Here is a 19,892-nt window from a genome sequence, read left to right on the forward strand (position 1 = left end):
CTTAATCTCACGCAGGACTGTTGTCTACATGAAAAAACAGATTCAAAGTCTTCTAGTTTGTTGGAAGTAATTCTAAACCATCCTTATCATTTATTGAATTACAAAATATCTAGGTGTTATAGTATCATATGTGTGTGTGTGTGAACTAAAATGCAATTGTCAGTTTGATCAACTTTGAACCACTAAATTTTGAAATCAAGAATATAAGATAATAAGATTCTATCTTATTTAGGCGTTTAGTAACTCTCTTTATAGATGCACATGTACTATATATTTCTGTCAATTTCAAATAAACTTTCGAATATCTGATCTGTACACTGCATAGAGCATTTAGTAAATTAAATATATTTATTATATAAACAGTGCCCCATGCATCCCTCAGGAACACGCCTGTCCCTCTGAGACCAGGTAGCACTTGAGTGTGCCTCAATTCTTAACCAATCCAAGTAACACGCAAATCAATCTCTATCTCATATATAAAACTCAGTTATTGCAAAGAAAATTTGAACATAATAAGAAAGTGAATACCCTTAGCTTTGCTACTGAACATTCCTGCAACAGCTGCAAGACTCTCTTCACTTGTTTCTGTAACCTAGAAAACAAAATGGGTTTAGTCAGAGTCACATGAAAGCCATAAATGTCACATTAAAAGGAATCAGATTAACCAGAAATGAAACTGTGCTTGGAAAAACAACCAGATTGCCTCAGTACAACTACATGGGTAGGCCACATGAATCCTTGCTCTCCAATTAACTCGATTTGAAGCCATACATTATACAACCTAAACAAAGCATGTCTTTTCTCACTATTTCTCATATGGTTGGTTACTTTAGTCCTGCACCTGACTCTTGTAGTTCCTTTTATCAGAATCAAATCATTCCCCCATAGTGGGGTACCCAAGGCCTCCATTTAAAGAGGTCATGCCAACTCAAACGGCCCTTTTCTAACCTTCTCATGAATTGGAGCTACTCCTGTCCAGTGGTGAAGACCTGACAAGGGGTCTGCTGTGGTGGACTTTCACACACACACACACACACACACACACACAAAAAGAACAGAGAGGGGATTTAGAAGGATGAGAAGGAGAAGGGGGAAAGGAAATTCATTCGCCCAGAGTCATGCAGAGCTTCTTGCTAAGCTTCAATAATCAACTTCATAACTGAGTATTCCATAGTTACAATGGAATAAATAGGTAACAGGCCTTGCACAAAAATATAAACATTGCTAGAGTAGAAAGCAGCTGAAATAAGAAACTGACCATAATAACAACCCATAAATGGGAAACTAAATAGCATACCCACGATAATTCTAGTCCTTTCCAGATCATAAAACCAGTTTAGGGCCAGCTATTGGTCGGGGACTCCCAAGTGGATCCTGCTGGGGCTACTATATCACCCAGCACTAATATGGTCATTCCTTTACTCTTCATAGTTTTCTCACACATCTATCTCAACATCCTTATCTCCACTATGCAGTTTATGCATACGACACTTCTTAACTGCCTAACATTCAGCACCACACATCATAGCCGGTTGCATCACAATCCTATAGAATTTCCCTTCAAGCTATAAAAGAATACGTGGATCACATAGCACTCAGGTTGCACCTCTCAACTTCATCCAATCTATTTTAGCCCTTGGGGGCAACATCATCATCTATGTCACCTTCTTTCTTTACAATTGACCATAGATATCTAAGTAAGCAACTTGTGGTATCTCTCCTATCAATGTTCACCTTGTGGTCCATCATTCCATTCTATCAGATAAAAACGAAGTAAGGATGTGAGACATGAAGCATCTGAAAGGTGCATAGAACAAAATCCTCTTTAAACAGCTAGCCCCTATTCTAATACAGAGGGTCTGTGCACTAAAAAGGTTTGAAACTCAGAGAGGAACGGATAAATGAACTTTATTTTCTTTATTTTTCTAATAAGAAATGACCAGTTGACCACCATTCGTTCATTTCTATAACATGTTCAGAAAGAAAGGCAATATCTACAACCTGTACACTCGAAACAACCCGAGCTAGAGCCTTTACCATACCCTCCACAATATTGGTGTTCTTGGGGTTCCTGTCATAAGTAAGAAAATCAATGATAGTTAGCTTGTGATAGTAAAAAGAAAATCAGTTGCTATTTTTGAAGGGTGAACCAAACAAATTTGTCAGAGGATTGTTTCCCTCCAGCTGGAAAAATGCAATACACTTATATCGAGAAACAGGAAAATGCAAAATACTGTATCAAGCAATAGACCCGCGGATCCTTCAAAGCAGTAACATTTATATACAATGTTGCACAGAATATTTGCTTAAACAATAAATCTCAAAACCAAAACAATGTTAGTGGAAGGACAGACCACCTAAGTTGTTGGTTCAAAACACTATTCCGGAAATCATATAACAGAAAACTGGGGAAATTAAAAAAATGGAGTTTGTTCTTAAAAAAAAAATTAATATTAGCTGCGGTGATTTTTTATAGGCATGATTACAAATTAGAGACCAAAATGCGCAAAATATAATAGCGTGACAAGTGAGATGTAATGATGTACAAAACACAAGACTATCAAATCAGATGTGAATAAAGGGTCCAATCTGGTGTTAAGGGACATTTTACCACGAGCAAGGGATTCATAACATAACCAATATACATAGTGTACACACAATCTCGAGGTTCTCTACTAATCATATGATCCTATCAAGCCCATCCTATATAATGAATGCAGTGGTTGTATCCATATTAATTGGTGACAATTAACCTAACACATAACTGACCGAAAAGCCTATAAAATATGACTTGATTGTGCCATAACGTCAATCCAAATGGAATATGCAACAAACAGATATGGGGTAGACTTTTACTAACTTTTCTTATATATGCAAATTAACCATTGGCATTCACATATAATAAAATGACTACCAAATATTTCAAAAAAATTACAAGATTATAATTAAAGATACTTTGTAACCAAAGGAATATGAAATAGATATATAACTACGCTGTAAAGGGCAATTAGGGGAGGATATCTCTCTTGAGATTGCACTAATCAGCGAATCCCGACAGGGATAATTCCCTCCCCCCCCCCCCTAATTTATTCTTCTTCTTGTGGTCGATTCCTAAAGGACTCAACCTAACCTTCTTACATCATAAATAACTCTACATAAACCCTATTGGGGCTGCAAATAAAGCATTTCATTCTAAAGCTTCTTCTCTTAAGAACAAACATGGTATCAGAGTTAAAACTTCTGATCCAGTCCTTCCCGTTGGACCCTCATATTCTCTTCCCATTGCAGCCCCTCATCTCCCATCACTTTCTTCGTCCGGGCCGTAGAGAAGGTTTGCATGGGGACAGAATAACAAGAAGCTTTCAAGGCACTACTAAGCCCATGGAAAGGGAAGCTAAAGTAAGCAACTCAGAAATGTCAGGTGAATCTCAGACAGTGCATGGAGGCCATTGTTTCTCTTTTAAATTAAAGGGCAGCAGCAGCACTAAGGGGAAGTCAATGGATTAAGTTGCTACCCTTTGATTCCCATTCATGACTTGATTAAAGCAATACATCAGACTCTGTCCCGTTACTACTAGTTTTGTTCTCCTGAAATACCTGAAGGAACAACTCAAAGTGAAGTATCAGTCTTCCCCTTGGATACTATAACCTGTGGCAGATCTGAAGCTTACCTGTACTTGCACACAACTATTGGAAGATCAAATTTCTCACACAGACAGCTAAGTAATTCAGTCATAGTCAGATTTTTCTACATTTTGTTTGAGCTCTTTAGACTGTATTCTAGCCCACATACCAATAGCGCTCTGTCAGTCAATTATGCACTTTGTTTCAGCCCTTATTGTTGAAGCTTAGACAGTTCACCCTAATTTCTGGACTGCATATTCTGTTTTCTGGACTAGATATTTGATCCATGTATATACCACTGGTTTGAAAGCTTTGAATCCGATTTACATCAAGACCAGATACAACAGAAGGGCCTATACACACCACATCCGAAAATTCTGAAGGTAAAATGACTACCAGCCACTTAAATCCCACTTACAATCTGTTAGGAACCTCAATCGAGCCCCTCCCTTATGCCAAATCTACAGGAATACCAGATCATGGTAGCACCCTGTAGTTCTTCACACACCAAGCACACAATCAATCCAACCTTAATTCACTCATGAAACCCCCCCCCCTCTGGCTGGCATTTTGGCCATAACTTTAAGTGGGCCCCCTAGGCTGGCCCGAACCCTCTAGGAGGAATATTTTGGTCACCTTAGCCTTTACTTAGTGGCTCATTTCTATTTTCTGAAGAGTTTCAGTCAGAAAGGAAGTCCAGTTTGAGTTGTAAAAGATAACACTCTTTTACAAAGAGGATTCCTATCTTTTAGGCGTTAGTTATTGAGTCTTTGGTTATTTTAAACTCTAGCACATGTGCCATTAGAGTTTTAATTAAAATAGAATTCAGGCAGGTGCTTATTAGAGTTTTATTAGAGTTTGAGATAAAGTTTTATTTTCAGCATGAGTTCTTTTAGATTCCAATTCAAGAGTCCAGATTATGAGGTGGGATCCTAGTTTGTTAAGGAGACCCACTTAGTGTTAAGAGTCTTTTAGCAGGATTTGATGTTGAACCATCTTCAACTCTTCTCGGGATCCTGAGTTTTTCGAGAAAAGGTCCCATCCTTCAATATCATGATTGGGTCGACCAGGCCAGATCATGAGTGAAATATCATGATCAGGTCAACCAGGTCAGGCCCTATCATGAGTGAATAGAAAATTGAAAACGTACATAGCTGTTCCAGTGGAAATACTTGGAATAATTCTACCACTTCTACTAGAAGTAGCATTTTTAGTGCTATAAATAAGCCTATTGTTCTTTGTAATTCTTAAGTCTGATTATTGAATGAAAAAGTTATTGAGTCGAGGACCGAGGTTCCTATTGAGGGGGCCTTGGCGAATTTTTAGTAAGTTCTTCTTCAATATTCAGCACCTTCCTTTAAACTTCTTCAAAGTTCAAGCATTCTCTCTATAGCCTTCAATAATTCCAGCAGCCTTCATCAAGTTCAACAGCCCCACCCCTGCCCTCACCTCCCAACCCCATCGTAGCCCCTTCCTAACCCCCTCTAGACCACTCACAAGCTTCTCCTCACCTCCCCATATACTTCTTTTTATTTCCAGTATTTTCTGCAATTTTTGGACTTTTTCCTAGACCTAAAAATCAAAGTCAGGCCTATGGTGATCTAACCATTAGACCTGCCCAAACTTTAGGAACATCATCCCCCTAACCCTAGCGACCCTCCATCCAATTTCAACCCAATCAAACCAAGCCCTAACCCTAACCAAGTGTCCTAAGCCAAGTAAGAAACCTAGTTTGAACCATGGCCTCAAAGGATTCATTCTGAAATTGTAAAACAACAAAATCAGAGTTAGTTCTAGCCTAACCGAACCCTTGAATCATTCCATACTCAAACCTAGAAGCCTTAAAACATACAAACAGTAACTTGTGAAAATTCTGCACTTACACCTCCGTTGAAACAGAATACTTTTTCATTAGTTCCAGCCCTAGACTTAACCTGATCAAACCCTAATACCCTAGTTTCCAGACCCTACTGTTAAACTCTAGATCTAGAATCAGCATTACAGCAAGGTTTCAGGTGCTAAAACCCTGCCAGCACAGCCTAAAAAGTTAGTTCTTTTTGCTGGAAATCCTGGGCAACCCTTAGTGTTTTGGAAATTCCACTACAAGCACTAACCCTAAAACTAGGTTTACATCAATTGGCATCAGAGCTGCAGTTTCTGGCAACCCAAACCCAAATACCATCATGGAAGAATTAGCAGACAGTCCTAGTATAAAAGGATACTTCAAGTATGGCCCGTCGACGAATTTTCTCTCTAGATTTCTTGTTATTGAATCTGATGATAAAGATTGGAGAAGGAGCAGCCATTTCCATACACGTTTACGGGCTGGTAGATCAGTGGTTAGAGCTATCATTGACAATGGGCGCAGCACCAATGCCATATCTGAGTTGTCTGTTTAGAAGGCCAAATTATCAATTGAAAAGCATCCCAATTCTTACACGGTTGAACTCCTTAACCACGAAATTATTGAGGTAAAATTCAGGTGTCTAGTTTCAATTAGTTTACACGCCTATGTTGTTGAGGTTTGGTCTGATGTAATTCCCATGAGAGTAACTGATGTAATTTTGGATAGACCTTGGCTTTATGACAATGATGTAACTATTCATGGGCGGGAAAATACTTGTAACTATATGCAAAAGGGGGAAAATATTATATTCCTTTCCTCAATTTGCAAGGGGAAGATAGGAAAAGAGGTGTATGAAGTCCAGTCCCAACAGAGCTTAGTCCTAGCCCTACATCTAAAAAAACTGATGGAACCACTCCAGAAGTTCAGCCTGAAGTCAAGCCTCTTCCAGTCCAAAAAAAGTAAAAGCCAGAAGATCCAACCCAGGAGGTTCTACAAGTAGAGGGTAGCAATCTGAGTGACTACACAGGCCAGACAGAATGATGCGGAAGATCATACCCACCTAGTCAGAAGCTTCCTCTATAGAGTGTGCCAGAAAAGATTGACAAAATTACCCTAGGAGTGGAAGATCACTTAGCCAGAGAGTCTCATCAAAGAAGGGGAGTTGTTGTCCCCAACTTTCATCCACCAACTTCGGATCAAGAGACCCCATGGCCACCACCAACAGCAGTGCTAGGAGATGCCAGTGGCAGGGAGCCTACTTGGACCAATATCAAGGTCCTAGAAAGATTACAAAAGAGGTACAACTGCTGTCCATGACTACTACAGTCACACTAGGAGAGTTCGACAATGACACTAAGGCCAGGGCAGTGAAAATCAAGGAGGAGAGTCAAGTTCTCAATGACAAGGGCTTAATAGTTGCCAAAGGTGCTCCCAAAGAATGCAGACAAAGAGAAAAATCAGTAGCACCAATCAGAGTTGAAAATAAGGAGGTCCCCAACACACTAAAGATCACTTATGTCTTTAGCCCCACAAAGAAGGCAATGCTGCCCACATACATCAGGGCTATAACAGCGTCTATATTCCTTGCGAGGGAGACCCTCCCTTGGGTCTCAAATTGTTTCTTGCAAGAGACGCTACTTGGATTCTCCAAACTCTCACTACAATACTGACAGAGGTGGTGAGAACAAAGGATTCCCAGAGCTTTGACATCATCTTTGTCCATTGGACTTTTGACAGACATGCCCTAGGATTGAGGACTTCATCACCACTACTCCTAATAAACCAGAGTTTTGTCTTAGAGCAGTATTGGCAGCCTCGTATCTACTACTACCTCCCCATCGCAAGATGAAAGGACAAGTCTACACCAGAGATTTCCAGCACATCAAACCAGGAGCATTCGATCAGCACATTCTTCAAGAGATGAGTGCATTCAAGACAGATTTAGTGGGCCCCGTAGGCTGTACCGTTTTGTCTGTACCCTTAAGTGGGCCACTTAGGCTGCCCGAACTCTCTAGGAGGGGTATCTTGGTCACTATACCCCTTATTCAGTGGCTGGTTCTTATTTTCTGAATTTTACCTCTTATTTTCTGAAGAATTTCAGTCAGTTAGGAAGTTCAGTTTGACTTGGTTAAGTTGTAGATAAGATAAGACTCTTTTACAAAGAGGGTTCCTATCTTTTAGGAGGATTCTTATCTTTTAGGAGTTTTCTTTTTATTAGAGTTTGTTTTGAGTTAGTTATTGAGTCCTTGGTTATTTTAAACTCCAGCACATGTGCCATTAGAGTTTTAATTAAAATAGAATTCAGGCATGTGCTTATTAGAGTTTGAGATAAAGTTTTATTTTCAGCATCTGTTTTTTTTTATTCCAATTCAAGAGTCCAGATTATGTGGTGGGATCCTAGTTTGTTAAGGAATTAAGAGCCTTTTTAGTAGGCTATTAATTAGCCTATTGTTCTTTGTAATTCTTAAGTCTCATTATTGAATAAACTTATTGAGTTCAGAACGGGGGTTCCTATTGAGAGGACTTCGGAGGATTTTTACTAAGTTCTTCTTCAATATTCAGCACCTTCCTTCAAGCTTCTTCAAAGTTCAAGCATTCTCTCTACAGCCTTAATACTTCCAGCAGCCATTACAACCACAGCAACCTTCATCAAGTAAGTACAACAGCCCCACCCCCTGCCCCTTCCTAACCCCATCCCTCTTCTTCTAGACCACCCACAAGCTTCTCCTCACCTCCCCATATACTTCTTTTTATTTTTCAGAATTTTTCCGGAATTTTCGAACTTTTCATAGACATAAAGATCAAAGTCAGATCTATGACAATCTAAGTGTTAGATCTGTCCCAAGCTTTAGGAACATATTCCCCTTACCCAATCTGGTAGTAACAAGTGATGGGTGGGCGTGTGATGTCCCCATCAACAGCTGCATCGATATCCCTGCCCAGAATGGAGTGGCTGAATGAAAGAATGACACCTATTGGAAGTTGCCCGTGCCCTCGCATCTGCCCGCTATGTTCCTTTCTGTACTGGAGTGATGTTTATCTTACCACTGTTTGTCTTATCAACCATATGCCTTCCTACATAGTTAACTTTAAAGCACCCGAAGCCGTCCTTCATGGTACAAACTCCTTTGTGGTTCCTCCTAAGTTGTTAGGCTATGTTTGTTACATTTGGATGGCAAGCTCAATCCACAGAGTCTTTGTTGTATCTTTATGGGTTATCCTTCTTCCTAGAAAGGCTACTGTTGCTATCATTCCCCCTCATAGAAGTTCTTTGTTTCTGTAGATGTTTTTCATGAGTCATTATCCTACTTCAGATTGTCACCTATTCAGGGGTGAGCACTTCTAGTTGTGAAGATTTGCTTTCTAATTTCATTGACTAGGATGTTATTCCAACAATCCCAAATGAGGGGGAGAAGCCTCCTAAGGAGGAACCAGCAGAACTAAGTGAGGAGGAGCAACAACCTGTGGAGCACCCTGCTGCTACGCGTCTGAAAATAGCTCCTCCTAGTAAAGGTCCCTTAAGAGACATATGTTCACACACCTCGCAAACAGCAACAAGAGGTCACCACCAAGCACACCTAGCATTATAGGAATTCTCTCCAGAATCAAAGCCTGGATCTCCAATTGCTCCTTTGTCTAGTAAAGGTTCTTCCATTGAGATACCTATAGCCTTCAAAAGGGTGTTAGGTAATGTACTTAACCCATATATAAAGTTCTCCCTTTCTTCCCTTCCACCTTGCTATTGTAGTTTTGTCTTGCTTTCTTCTTGCCTATTTCACAGAAATGACAAGAGCCTTACGCAAATCCTGAACGGAGGGCTGCAATGTTGGAAGAGATGAGATCATGAGAGCATCAGACAAGAATGGAACTTGGGAACTTCCTATTCTTTCTACGGGCAAAAGGCTCGTTGGTTGTGGACTGTAGGTGGGTGCTTTTAGTGAAATGGTGAAGGATCTGTAGATCAGCACAAAGCCAGACTAGTGACCAAGGATTCACCCAAACATTTGGAATTGACTATTAGGAGACGTTTGCACCGGTTGCAAATTTGAACATAGTCCAAGTATTGCTTCCATGTGCTGTGAAGTTGGGATGTGATCTACAACTAGATGAAAAAATGCCTTCCTACACAGAGAATTAGAAGAAGTCTCCATGAGTACATGGAGATTGCCCTAGTTTTTCTGATGACAAAACTCAACGGAAAGCAGGCAAACTCCAACGTGCGTTATATGGGCTAAAGCAATCCCCTTGGGCATGGTTTGGAAGATTCCACAAGGTTATGGTGTCAATAAGATACAAACAAAGTAATGATGACCATATCGTATTCATAGAAAGGATAGGTCCCAAAGTAACCATCTTATCTTAATTGTTTGTGTTGACGACATAGTTCTGACAGGCAATACTAGTGATGAAATAGTAAAGCTGAGTTGTGAGTGTGAAATAAAAGATTTAAGAAAGTTGAGGTACTTTCTAGGGATTAAAGTTGCTCATTCTACTAAAGGTTCATTTTTGTCCAAGAGAAAGTATGTCCTAGACTTATGATCTAACATTGGTTTACTGGGTTGTCATCCCTAATACACCTTTGGAAGCTACCACTCGGCTCAAAGAAAAAGAAGGGGAACCTATGGATAAGGATTGTTATCAACAATTAGTGGGAAACCCAAGCTATCTCATCCTCAACTAAACATTGTGATGCAGAGCTAAGATCAAGAATGACTTAGCCCCAATTAACCCACAAATGAGAGAATCATAAATAACAAAATAGAAAGAAAAGACGAGAAAAGAGAACACAAATGGGTAATTTAACTCTCAACAGCAAGGCTCCATCAACCCTAGGTGTTTAGCTTTCAACTAAAAGGTCCCCACTCTTCTTATCACTCAAGCAAGAGGCAAGAGAATAACGGAAAGCAAAGCTTCATTAATTAGTTTCCTAGATTTGTCGGCTGAGAACAGTCTATTACATATTTATGGAGTGCCATTTTCCAAGTTACATAGAATACACAAGCTACTAAATTTTGCTGAGGTAGCCAGCATTCTCAGCAATAACAAAAATAAGAACTTACTAGAATTTAAAATTGAATCTAAGCTTTATCAATCAACCACATGCTTGAATGCTAAAATAGTAACTAACTTTAGAAACTTAGGAACTACTACATTTGAAACTAAATAAAATCTAAAAATTCTTCAGTCTTCATAAAACATCTTCTCATAATCTACTCTTAGACCCCAAAATTAATGGTATTCCTTCAAGGCCAAAAAGGCTGTGCCACTGTTCACATGAACAGTGTTTTTGCCCCCTTTTGGTCCTTCTAGAATACCAGCTGGGCTGATTTGACCAGGTCCAGTTGGTCCATTTGAAGCTAGTTTGGTCCAGCCCAAGTTCTACATCACCATTACTACAGCCATTAGTATGGTTAGTCATTCATGCATGATTCACACTTCCGCAGTCCACCCATATAGCTGCTCTTCTACGTATTCTTTATTATCCAAAGTCAGCCCCTGGTAAGGGAGTCATTCTATCCGCACATGATTATCTCCTTATTGAGGCCCATACAAATGCTGACTGGGGAGGCTCAAATGACCGAAAATCCATCTCGGTGTATTGTACTTTTATCAGTGGAAACCTAGAAACTCGGTGCAGCAAGAAGCAAGATGGTTGCAAGATCTAGTGCCTAAGCAGAATTTCAAGCTATGGCGCAAGGGATTTGTGAGTTGTTATGGCTATGTGGTCTACTTAGAAACCTAGGAGTTCCAGTTCCTCTTCTTATAATATCCTATTGTGCCAATAAAGCTGCTATAAGCATTACCCACAATCCAATACAGCATAATAGGACAAAACATGTGGAAATTGACAAGCATTTCATAAAGAAAAATTGGAAGTGGAGTAAGGAGACCAACTAGCCGATGTCTTCACTAAGAGATTACCTGGACATGTCCTTCATCGGTTCATCCTATCTTGGCCAAGTTGGGCATGTGCAATATCTATGTACCAACTCAAGGGCTGTGTTTAAAAAGGGTAAAATTGCACTAATTGACGCAATGCCAAGAGGGGTAATCCCCCCCCCCCTCCTTTTCTTCTTTTTGTGGTTGAGTAAGGACTCAACTTCTTGTTTTCCTTATTTGATTCCAACCTTCTTACCAAGGAGTCAACCTCTTCTTTTCCTTGTTTGATTCAAGCCTTCCTACCTTAGATGTAACTCTATATAAACCATACTGGGGCTGTGAATAAAGCACTGCTGAGACTTCCTCTCTTAAGAAACAACAAACTATATCCATTTCAAAACTCTTTTTCCTCTAGAATAACTAACAAACCATACTGGGGCTGTGAATAAAAGCACTGCTGAGACTTCCTCTCATAAGAAACAACAAACTATATCCATTTCAAAACTCTTTTTCCTCTAGAATAACTAACAAAAATATATAAACCAAGGCTAAAGTGAACAGGCGAAAATAACGTGGATAATGATTTGTCAGCCAAGGCTAAAGTTTCTGGATGATTTCCTCTTTCGTATGTAAGAGGGGCTCTAATACATGCAATTTCTTCAGAGATTGTACTGAGTCATCCATATGAAATTTTATTATTTTTTAACATAACTACTGCGTACTTCTTGTCTTCGTGATTATCATTGGATTGTTACTTATATATAAAAAGAATGAATACAGTGTGCGTTTTAGCTTGCTAGAAGATTTCCAATAAATGCAGTGAAGTTTTCTCACTTCATTCAACATTTTAAAATTCTAACCAAGAGACCCATAAATTTTAATTTTGGTGAACAGCAGGATTTTCTTTCCTTAATCTTCACTCTCACAGCCAACTGTACAAAAAGGAAATTTTGAAACCATGCATGCAACTGATAATTCTACAAAACTTATTCAATGTAAAAAGTTCATATCAAGAGGAAAGAGGGGAAAAGGTCCAATGAGGAAACTTTTGGGAAATTTGGACCCTTGAGTGCAACATCTTTAAACTCAATAACCCTATCCAGTCATTTGAAACTCAATGGAAAATTATGTCTAAAAATAAAAAGGAATTATAAAAAAATAAAAAATAAAAAAGAAGAAAGATAAAAATAAAATAAAAAAAGAAGCAAGAGAAGCCCAGGGGAAGTGAAGCCAAAAGAGAGAACAGGAGATATTGAAACAGGAAGCTTACATGTCAAAATTCTGGAAAAGAAGTCGCAATGTCCTCGCCTCAACACAAAAGCCCTGCCAAAATAGCATGATTCCTAATTGACATACGAAGGGTCCCAAAACCATCATACAAATGCACAGACAGAACAAACACAAAACATATGTTTGTGATATACTGCCTAGTGGGTCATCATATTACCCTCAAGACTTCAAGAACAAGAATGCGATGCCACAGTGGCAAATCAAGAGAAGTAACCCTTATCAACATACTGAGAAAAACCTGCACTTCCAAACCAAAAAGGAAAATATTAGTAGTGAAAATAATGTATTTTGAACATAAAAATAATAAAAGAATATTGACAGTAGATGCTAAACAAATCAAGTCCAAACTTTGCAGCGAACAAAGAAGAAAAGTTTATCCCATTAACATTGCTTTGGTTCTATACCTATAGATTTTTTTTAAAGATTATAATGGCCAGAGTTATTATATATCATTGAAAAGATCAACCCAATACCCCATACTCCCCCAAAACCCGGATGAAAAGGGGGGGGGGGGGAGAGAGAGAGAGAGAAGAGAATGGACTCTTCAGGTCCAAGAATTGCGCTGAAGAAGGAACAGATAGAGTACAAATTATCCCTTAGGCAAAAAAATACACACACACACATAGTGGCAGGGTGTACCCCAGGACTCTGCTTGTCGGAAGCCTTCGGCACCATGTTTGCATTTTATTAGACAGTTGCCTGCTGTTACCACCTTTTATGCCCTACAAAATTTTTCTATGATACAGAACCCTCACAGAAGAGCAACTAGGGAAGTTTGACTAAGTTCCCTGTAATTCAGCATCCACCACAAGGTACAGACTACTTCACAGTTGACTCAATCTCCATATTCATTTGGATAGCAAAGAATTATTTGCTTCAGTCTCCTTACATTGTCTAAAAACGACCAAACGGTATGCATATCTGTCAACCTCTCAATGTTGGTCCCTCCAAATTTTTTCATTTTCCTTAATTACCAATGCAGGAACAGTGAACAAGGACAAAATGAGGTTATATTAACCAAAGGAGAGGTAGCCTTCATGAGCGAAAACAAATTTACTTTCCATGCAACTAACTCAATTTCAAATTCTTTAAGACCATTTATCCTATGTAATATCGGCCATGTTTAAATTTATTTTCAACCACTAAACACTTTAAGCTAGTTTCTGACCATTACTTTATGTTGACTTTTTATCCAAAATATAAGATTTGACTGTACACTATTTCCTGCAGTTCTATTGTACAGAATTGGGATATGTGCCTGGGCTATAACTTACAAACGACTAGGAGGAAGAGTATAGCATTCCACAAAAAATTTAAGCACCAACCTGGAAAGAGGGAAACCAAATAATCTTGCTCTCAGTGATGGTCTTATAAAGTGCCAACTTATCAAGGATTTTAAGGTTTTCATTTGATGCCCAAAAAGAAAAGCTGGGCTTTGCCATCAAAAAGCCCAACTGGCAAAGGAAAATTTTGTATGTCTTCCCATGTGTCCACCTCCAACCATCTGTTGGATACACTCAAGCATTATTAATTCAATGAGTATAAAAGATCCACTACAGAAGCAAAACACCCCATCTCCAAACTGCAACAGAGGAGACAACATGTCTGCCAAACTATCAATTCTCCCATTCAAAACACCCAAAGAAAGAATAACGTAGCACATAGGCATTCAAACACTAACCTCAACCACCCCATCCTTCCTCTCATGTCCCTACTACTTCAACCTAACCACTACTCCTCAGTGAACCGCACTCAACTCCATGCATCTTGTAGACTTATATGCCTTCTCAAATCAGCAAGCTCATCATCCTCAGTATCACATTTTGACCACCCATAAAGATGGTAACAGAATCCAGGCATCCATCGGAAACTTCTATATGTTGCCTAAGCACACTGCGTACATATACATTAAAGTGAAATAACTAGCCAACCAACCAGTAAAACAAACATGCTGCCAAAATATAACCATTGACATCAAAATATTTCAATGATCAGACAAAAGCCTAAACACTATATCTGTGCGACCCAATTTTAAAATTATACTACAAGAAGAAAATAGAAAAAGATAGGCATATATGCCAACAGATGATTCCGTAAGGGCAACACAGCATGTTTTAATAACTGATAGTGTTCTTCTTTTTTTTTTTTTTTTGGATGAATAAAGAATTCATTACCAAAGAACCCCTGAAGGGTAGAGAATGTACAAGGGGAGAAAAGGGGAGGGGCAAAGCACCAGGACCAGCAGAAGAACCCAGGCCAAGAGCAAACAAGAGGTGGGGCAGGGAGTTACAACCGACTAGGTGGCAAAAATGTGCTATAAGCCTAAAAAAGAGATTGTTTAAAAGAACTGAACAACTAACCAGAACATTGTAAAATAAAACTACCATAGTCATGAAGCTGATAACATTATATCCAGATTGCAAAAATTGAGTGGGTCCAAATTTAAGATGAAGTTCTGAACATAACTCAGGTCAAATGACAAGGGAGCATCCATAAACAGACCATACCTCACATTCAGTGACAAGAAATGAACTGTATAGCCTGATCACATGTGCAACTGATCGCAAGACCAAGCGGCGAAATGATGGCTCTCCTGCTTCACCTTCAATCTTTACACAAAATACAAAATCTAGAATGAACAAAATCTTATAAAAGAATCTACTACAAAAAAATCAGATAAAGATTGATCCAAACAAACAGACACTTCATTATCAGATTACTCCAACAAGCAGACACTCCATGTATATATTACCTCTGCATTAGTACGCAGTGAAGTCATAAGAAGAGAACATATTTGATCACGCAAGACCTGATTTTCCAGAAAACATTATTATTGTGCAAGTCTAAATAGTATGTCATACGGACAAGTAAATCTTAGCAATATAAGCAGTCACCTGTTCATATGGAATCAAGGTTCTAAAGATAGCCACGTAATTAGATAGAATAAACCTGCATGTTCAGTAAGCACCAGCATCAATAAATTATTTTATCAAACAACGCAGTAAATGCATACAGAATATGACTAAGCAGTACAAACCTCTCACTCGAAATTAAACAACATTCTTGGGGAATTTCATTATTCTAGTATGAGTACAAGCACTCAGACCATCCAAATTCCATAGGTAGCAGTAGTATTAGTAGTATGGATAGCTTCAGTTGGGTACAAACAAGATAACATTAAAGAAATATAAATCACTTGCCCAGGGAAAATTTTATGATGTGGCTACTATCCCCCTCCCCCCCCCCCCCCCCCCCCCCCCCCCCAAAAAAAGGGGGGGGTATACCAATGCTAATGCCTAAGACTGTAATAACAAAAAAAATGTTGAACCAGACTGATGAATAGTGGTGCAATTGTTCATATATAAACAGAAAAGCTAGTATGTCGGAAGTGGATGGAGCCTCACTCTAATATATCTAGGGCAAATGTTTGCTGAAGAGAGTTCACACGTAACCAGGTAACCTGAAAGGATACAAGCAAATGCATCATCCATCGGTAAGAAAATGTATAACTGGAATTTATCACTAAATGAGTATTATAAGCAATGAACTGCATTGACAAATAGAACCATCAGCAGCAGCAACAACAACAACAACAACAAGAAGCCTTGTCCCAACTAAATTGGGTCGGCTACATGGATTCTTGCCTTCCAACCATGGAATAAATTTCGACTGAAATCACTGCATTTTCGGAAATCGAAACAAAACCTTCAAGATTTTGTCGAAAGCATAGGTTTTGACCGAAATTTCACAAGTTTTGACACTATTAACTTTTTTTCCTTGGTTTTTGCTGATTTCTATCCCATTTTCACCGAATTTCCACAATTCCTTTGCCTTCAAACAACTCTTTTGCTCCTCTTTTGCCTCCAAACACCTCTTAAGCACAACAGCTACAAAGGAAACTCCGGCGGCAATAGAATGTGAAGCATGAGCCATACCCAATAGTTCCAAACTTCCCTTTTTTAATTTTTGTTTTATTCATGCCTTAAATGATCTTAGTATTGCCTTGAAATCAATATATGTTTAGTCTAGGACTATGATCTATAATTGTGTGTTGTTAATCTTATTTTTTTATTTTCTGATTTTAAAAACTATTTTGAAGATTATGTATTTTGAAAAAATATATATGTATACATGATATATGGGCTTCAACTTAATATATGCGAGACACCATCACTTGATATAGTTGGTCATTGTACTTTGTTGACTTGTTGTATATGTAACCATTCTATCAAACAATTCATGTATACTAATGACTTTATGCTTGTATGCAATATAGTTTGTACTTGTCGGAACCAAGCCATTTGTTAGTATACTTGAATAATAAATTTTCAGTGGTTTGGCAAAATATTAGTTTCATTTTATTTATTATGCTTTAAATAGGTAGGAGGCAAGAAATCAGATGAAATGGAGGTCATATAAGGCCCAAAACCTAAGGTTAGAATTAAAAAAAAAAAAAAGGTTTCGACCAAATTTCGGTTTTTGCCTAGGCTAAACTTAGGTTTTGACTGAAATTTGCACCATGCTTCCAACCAGCTCTCCTTGAGGCCACACTAGATACAAGGCCTAAGCTATGCATATCCTTTCTCAACACTTCTCCTAAGATTATCTTAGGTCAGCCCCTAATTTCTCTAGTTCCTTCAATATGTATTAAATTGCTTTCCCGTATAGGGGCATTTATAGCCCTCTATTGAACATGACCATGCCACCTCAGATGACTTTCTTATAGCTTATCATTTATCAAAGTTACTCTTAGACTGGCTCTAATATGATCATTCCTTATCTTATCCTTCCTAGTTTGCCACCTTAGCATTCTCATTTCTGCTACAGTGAGTTTATCTATATGATGTTTCTTGACAGCCCAACACTCTGCACCATACATCATAGTTCATCGTACAATGATCCTATAGATATTTTCTTTAAAGCCAAACACACCTCTCCACTTCATCCACCTTATTTTTAATTCTCTGGGAAACATCACCTCAATATCACCTTTTTTATTTATATGATTGAGCCAAGGTAACCAAACTAATCGCTTCGTAGGAACTCCTCATCAAGTTTCACCACCTCATCATCAGTCCGATCATGACCAAAGTTGACACTAGATATTCTGTTTTTCTCCTACTTAGTTTAAAGCGTTTTGATTCCAAAGTTTCTCACCATGATTCTTACTTGGTATTAATCCCTAACTTGTGTCCCATCTATGAAAGCAATATCATCAACAAAATACATATACCAAGGAACCCAATCTTGAATGTCTTTGATTAATTCATCCATTATAAGTGTAAATAAATAAATAAATAGAACCATCAATGAAACTATAATATTACTTAACGGTAATAGCATTTGTTTATTTCTTGCCCTTTCTCTAGTTCCCTCTGGAGGAAAGCCCTTGCCTACATTTGGCCCCGCTCCCGTCGCTCATTTGGGTTTGATCATGACTATTCTTGGATATTGAGTAGCTTTTCAGGTAACTCTATTTGTGACCGGATTGGTAAGCTTGTCTTTGGTACTATGGTCCACCATCTTTGGTGGGAGCACAATCTCAGGCGTTGGACTTCTAAATCCTGCTCTCTCGACCCGATTTGGAATGCGATTTACTTTGATGTATCTGCTAGGCTTGCTTGTATTCCCCATCCCCCGGTTGTTGATTCCCCAAGGAACAGGTTCATTGTTGTTTCCTGGGGACTCAACTCCCAATTCCATCCTTCTCTTTGATCCTTCCCAGTTTGGATCTTTCTTGTAGTTCGGTATTTTGTCCTTTAATATATTTATTCATTCATCCAAAAAAAAAAGAAAACTGCGAACTTGACAATAGAAACTCAGAATCTGAAGGCACATATATGACAACAAAATAAAAGATTTCACAAGCAAACAGGCTAATAGTTTCCACTCAGCACATACAGATCCACCTGCAGCAAGAGCTGTCAGGTCTTCAAGCAAACGTAACCCAAGTTTGCCAGCTTTAGTTAGGCTCTTCCGCATCGGCAATGGTCCTCCACTTACACAATCACTCTTCAATGACCTGCTAATGCATGAGTCAGCTAGAAAAACCATCAAACATACTGGAAGATAAGAGAAATAGTTGATGTACAAAAGACCACGTACTCTGAGTGGTTGATGCTCCGACTAACATCACCAGTAACAGAATAGGTTCGAAAATTTTGACCACTAGAACCAGCTTTACCAGCAGGAAGTGATTCAGCGCATATAACACGATCAAAAATTAAGGCAACTGCTTGCCTGAAGGTAGCAGCAGCAGTGCTGAATGAAGTATAAAAACTCCGATGAGAAGCTAGGATTTTGAAGAAAAAGGAAAAAAAAAAGAGAAATGATCCTGAGACCTACGCTTTGGACAAGTTAGCACCAACTGAAAATGATCACTCACAAAACAGGAAAGAGTTAACCTACTGTATCATCAATATCATAGACTAATTAACAAAATGAAATATTCATATATGAAGCCAAGAAGGCAGAGTCTGAAATCTGACACTTAAAAGAATAATGAACAATTTGACTTACTTGCGCACACTGTCAGATGATCGACTATTTTCAAGAAGCCTGAGACAGATGCCAAGAGCTTGAGCCATATTGTCCTGAAATCAAATTAGATTGCATTACTATGTTGCTTCATCTTCAAGTGTCAATTCAAAAAATTCCAAGCCTCAATTGCCAGGTGCTAATCTACCTATCTACCAATCTATTGACATTCCAACCCCAAAACCAGATTTTAACACAGGCCTAAAGCAAATAATGTCCAGAAGACTGAAAACCACAATGAAGTATCTTGAAAATAATGTGAAAGTTTCTAAAGAAATTAGTGTCCATAGTCAGATGGAAGACAAGGGGGAAATATTTTGCTCCAAATCAACCCCTCCCCCCACCCTATAAAAAAAATAAATAATAAATAAATAAAATCAACCTAAGAAAACAGATTAACACATAATGAAACTCACCAAAAACCCCACCCATGAAGGATACTTTTGAGGCTAAAGGGATTGCACCCCCTACGACATGTGAAAATAAAGCAGCTTGGGGCAAGATGTCACCTGACTAAGCGCCAATGATTTCATCATTACCCTTAGTCAAGGATTAAAATAGCATTTTTGTTTCAAAACTGGCAATATTTAATGTTGAATCAACAATCACCTCACTTTCAGGATGTAAACGTGACTGGAATACAATAAGTATGGTTTGGAGGGTCTTTAACTGAACAGTCTCATCTACCATTTCGGCATGCTGTAAAAGCGAAAAA

The 19,892-nt window shown here is 38.6% G+C and overlaps 1 protein-coding gene across 3 annotated transcripts in view; it reads right to left on the minus strand.

The window, feature by feature from the left end:
* LOC149003436 (ARM repeat superfamily protein) overlaps positions 1-19,892 on the minus strand; it is a 72,700-nt gene that overhangs the window by 47,494 nt on the left and 5,314 nt on the right. For 2 of the 3 annotated variants that reach the window (XM_089138992.1, XM_089138991.1), the window contains exons 3-14: positions 19,787-19,876; positions 19,160-19,233; positions 18,746-18,901; positions 18,542-18,662; positions 16,045-16,100; positions 15,535-15,589; positions 15,393-15,449; positions 15,148-15,249; positions 12,798-12,878; positions 12,621-12,673; positions 2,002-2,071; positions 529-592 (exon numbers count right to left, since the gene is read on the minus strand). In XM_089138992.1, coding sequence (XP_088995118.1) covers positions 529-592; positions 2,002-2,071; positions 12,621-12,673; positions 12,798-12,878; positions 15,148-15,249; positions 15,393-15,449; positions 15,535-15,589; positions 16,045-16,100; positions 18,542-18,662; positions 18,746-18,901; positions 19,160-19,233; positions 19,787-19,876 — 979 coding nt within the window. Of the gene's footprint in view, positions 1-528; positions 593-2,001; positions 2,072-12,620; positions 12,674-12,797; positions 12,879-15,147; positions 15,250-15,392; positions 15,450-15,534; positions 15,590-16,044; positions 16,101-18,541; positions 18,666-18,745; positions 18,902-19,159; positions 19,234-19,786; positions 19,877-19,892 lie in introns of all 3 variants that reach the window. The other variant, XM_089138990.1, reaches the window with a different exon arrangement.

This window comes from Hakea prostrata, chromosome 10 (assembly GCF_041222555.1).
Source record: "Hakea prostrata isolate BN-2017 chromosome 10, UWA_Hpros_2, whole genome shotgun sequence".
Taxonomy (NCBI): Eukaryota; Viridiplantae; Streptophyta; class Magnoliopsida; order Proteales; family Proteaceae; genus Hakea; species Hakea prostrata.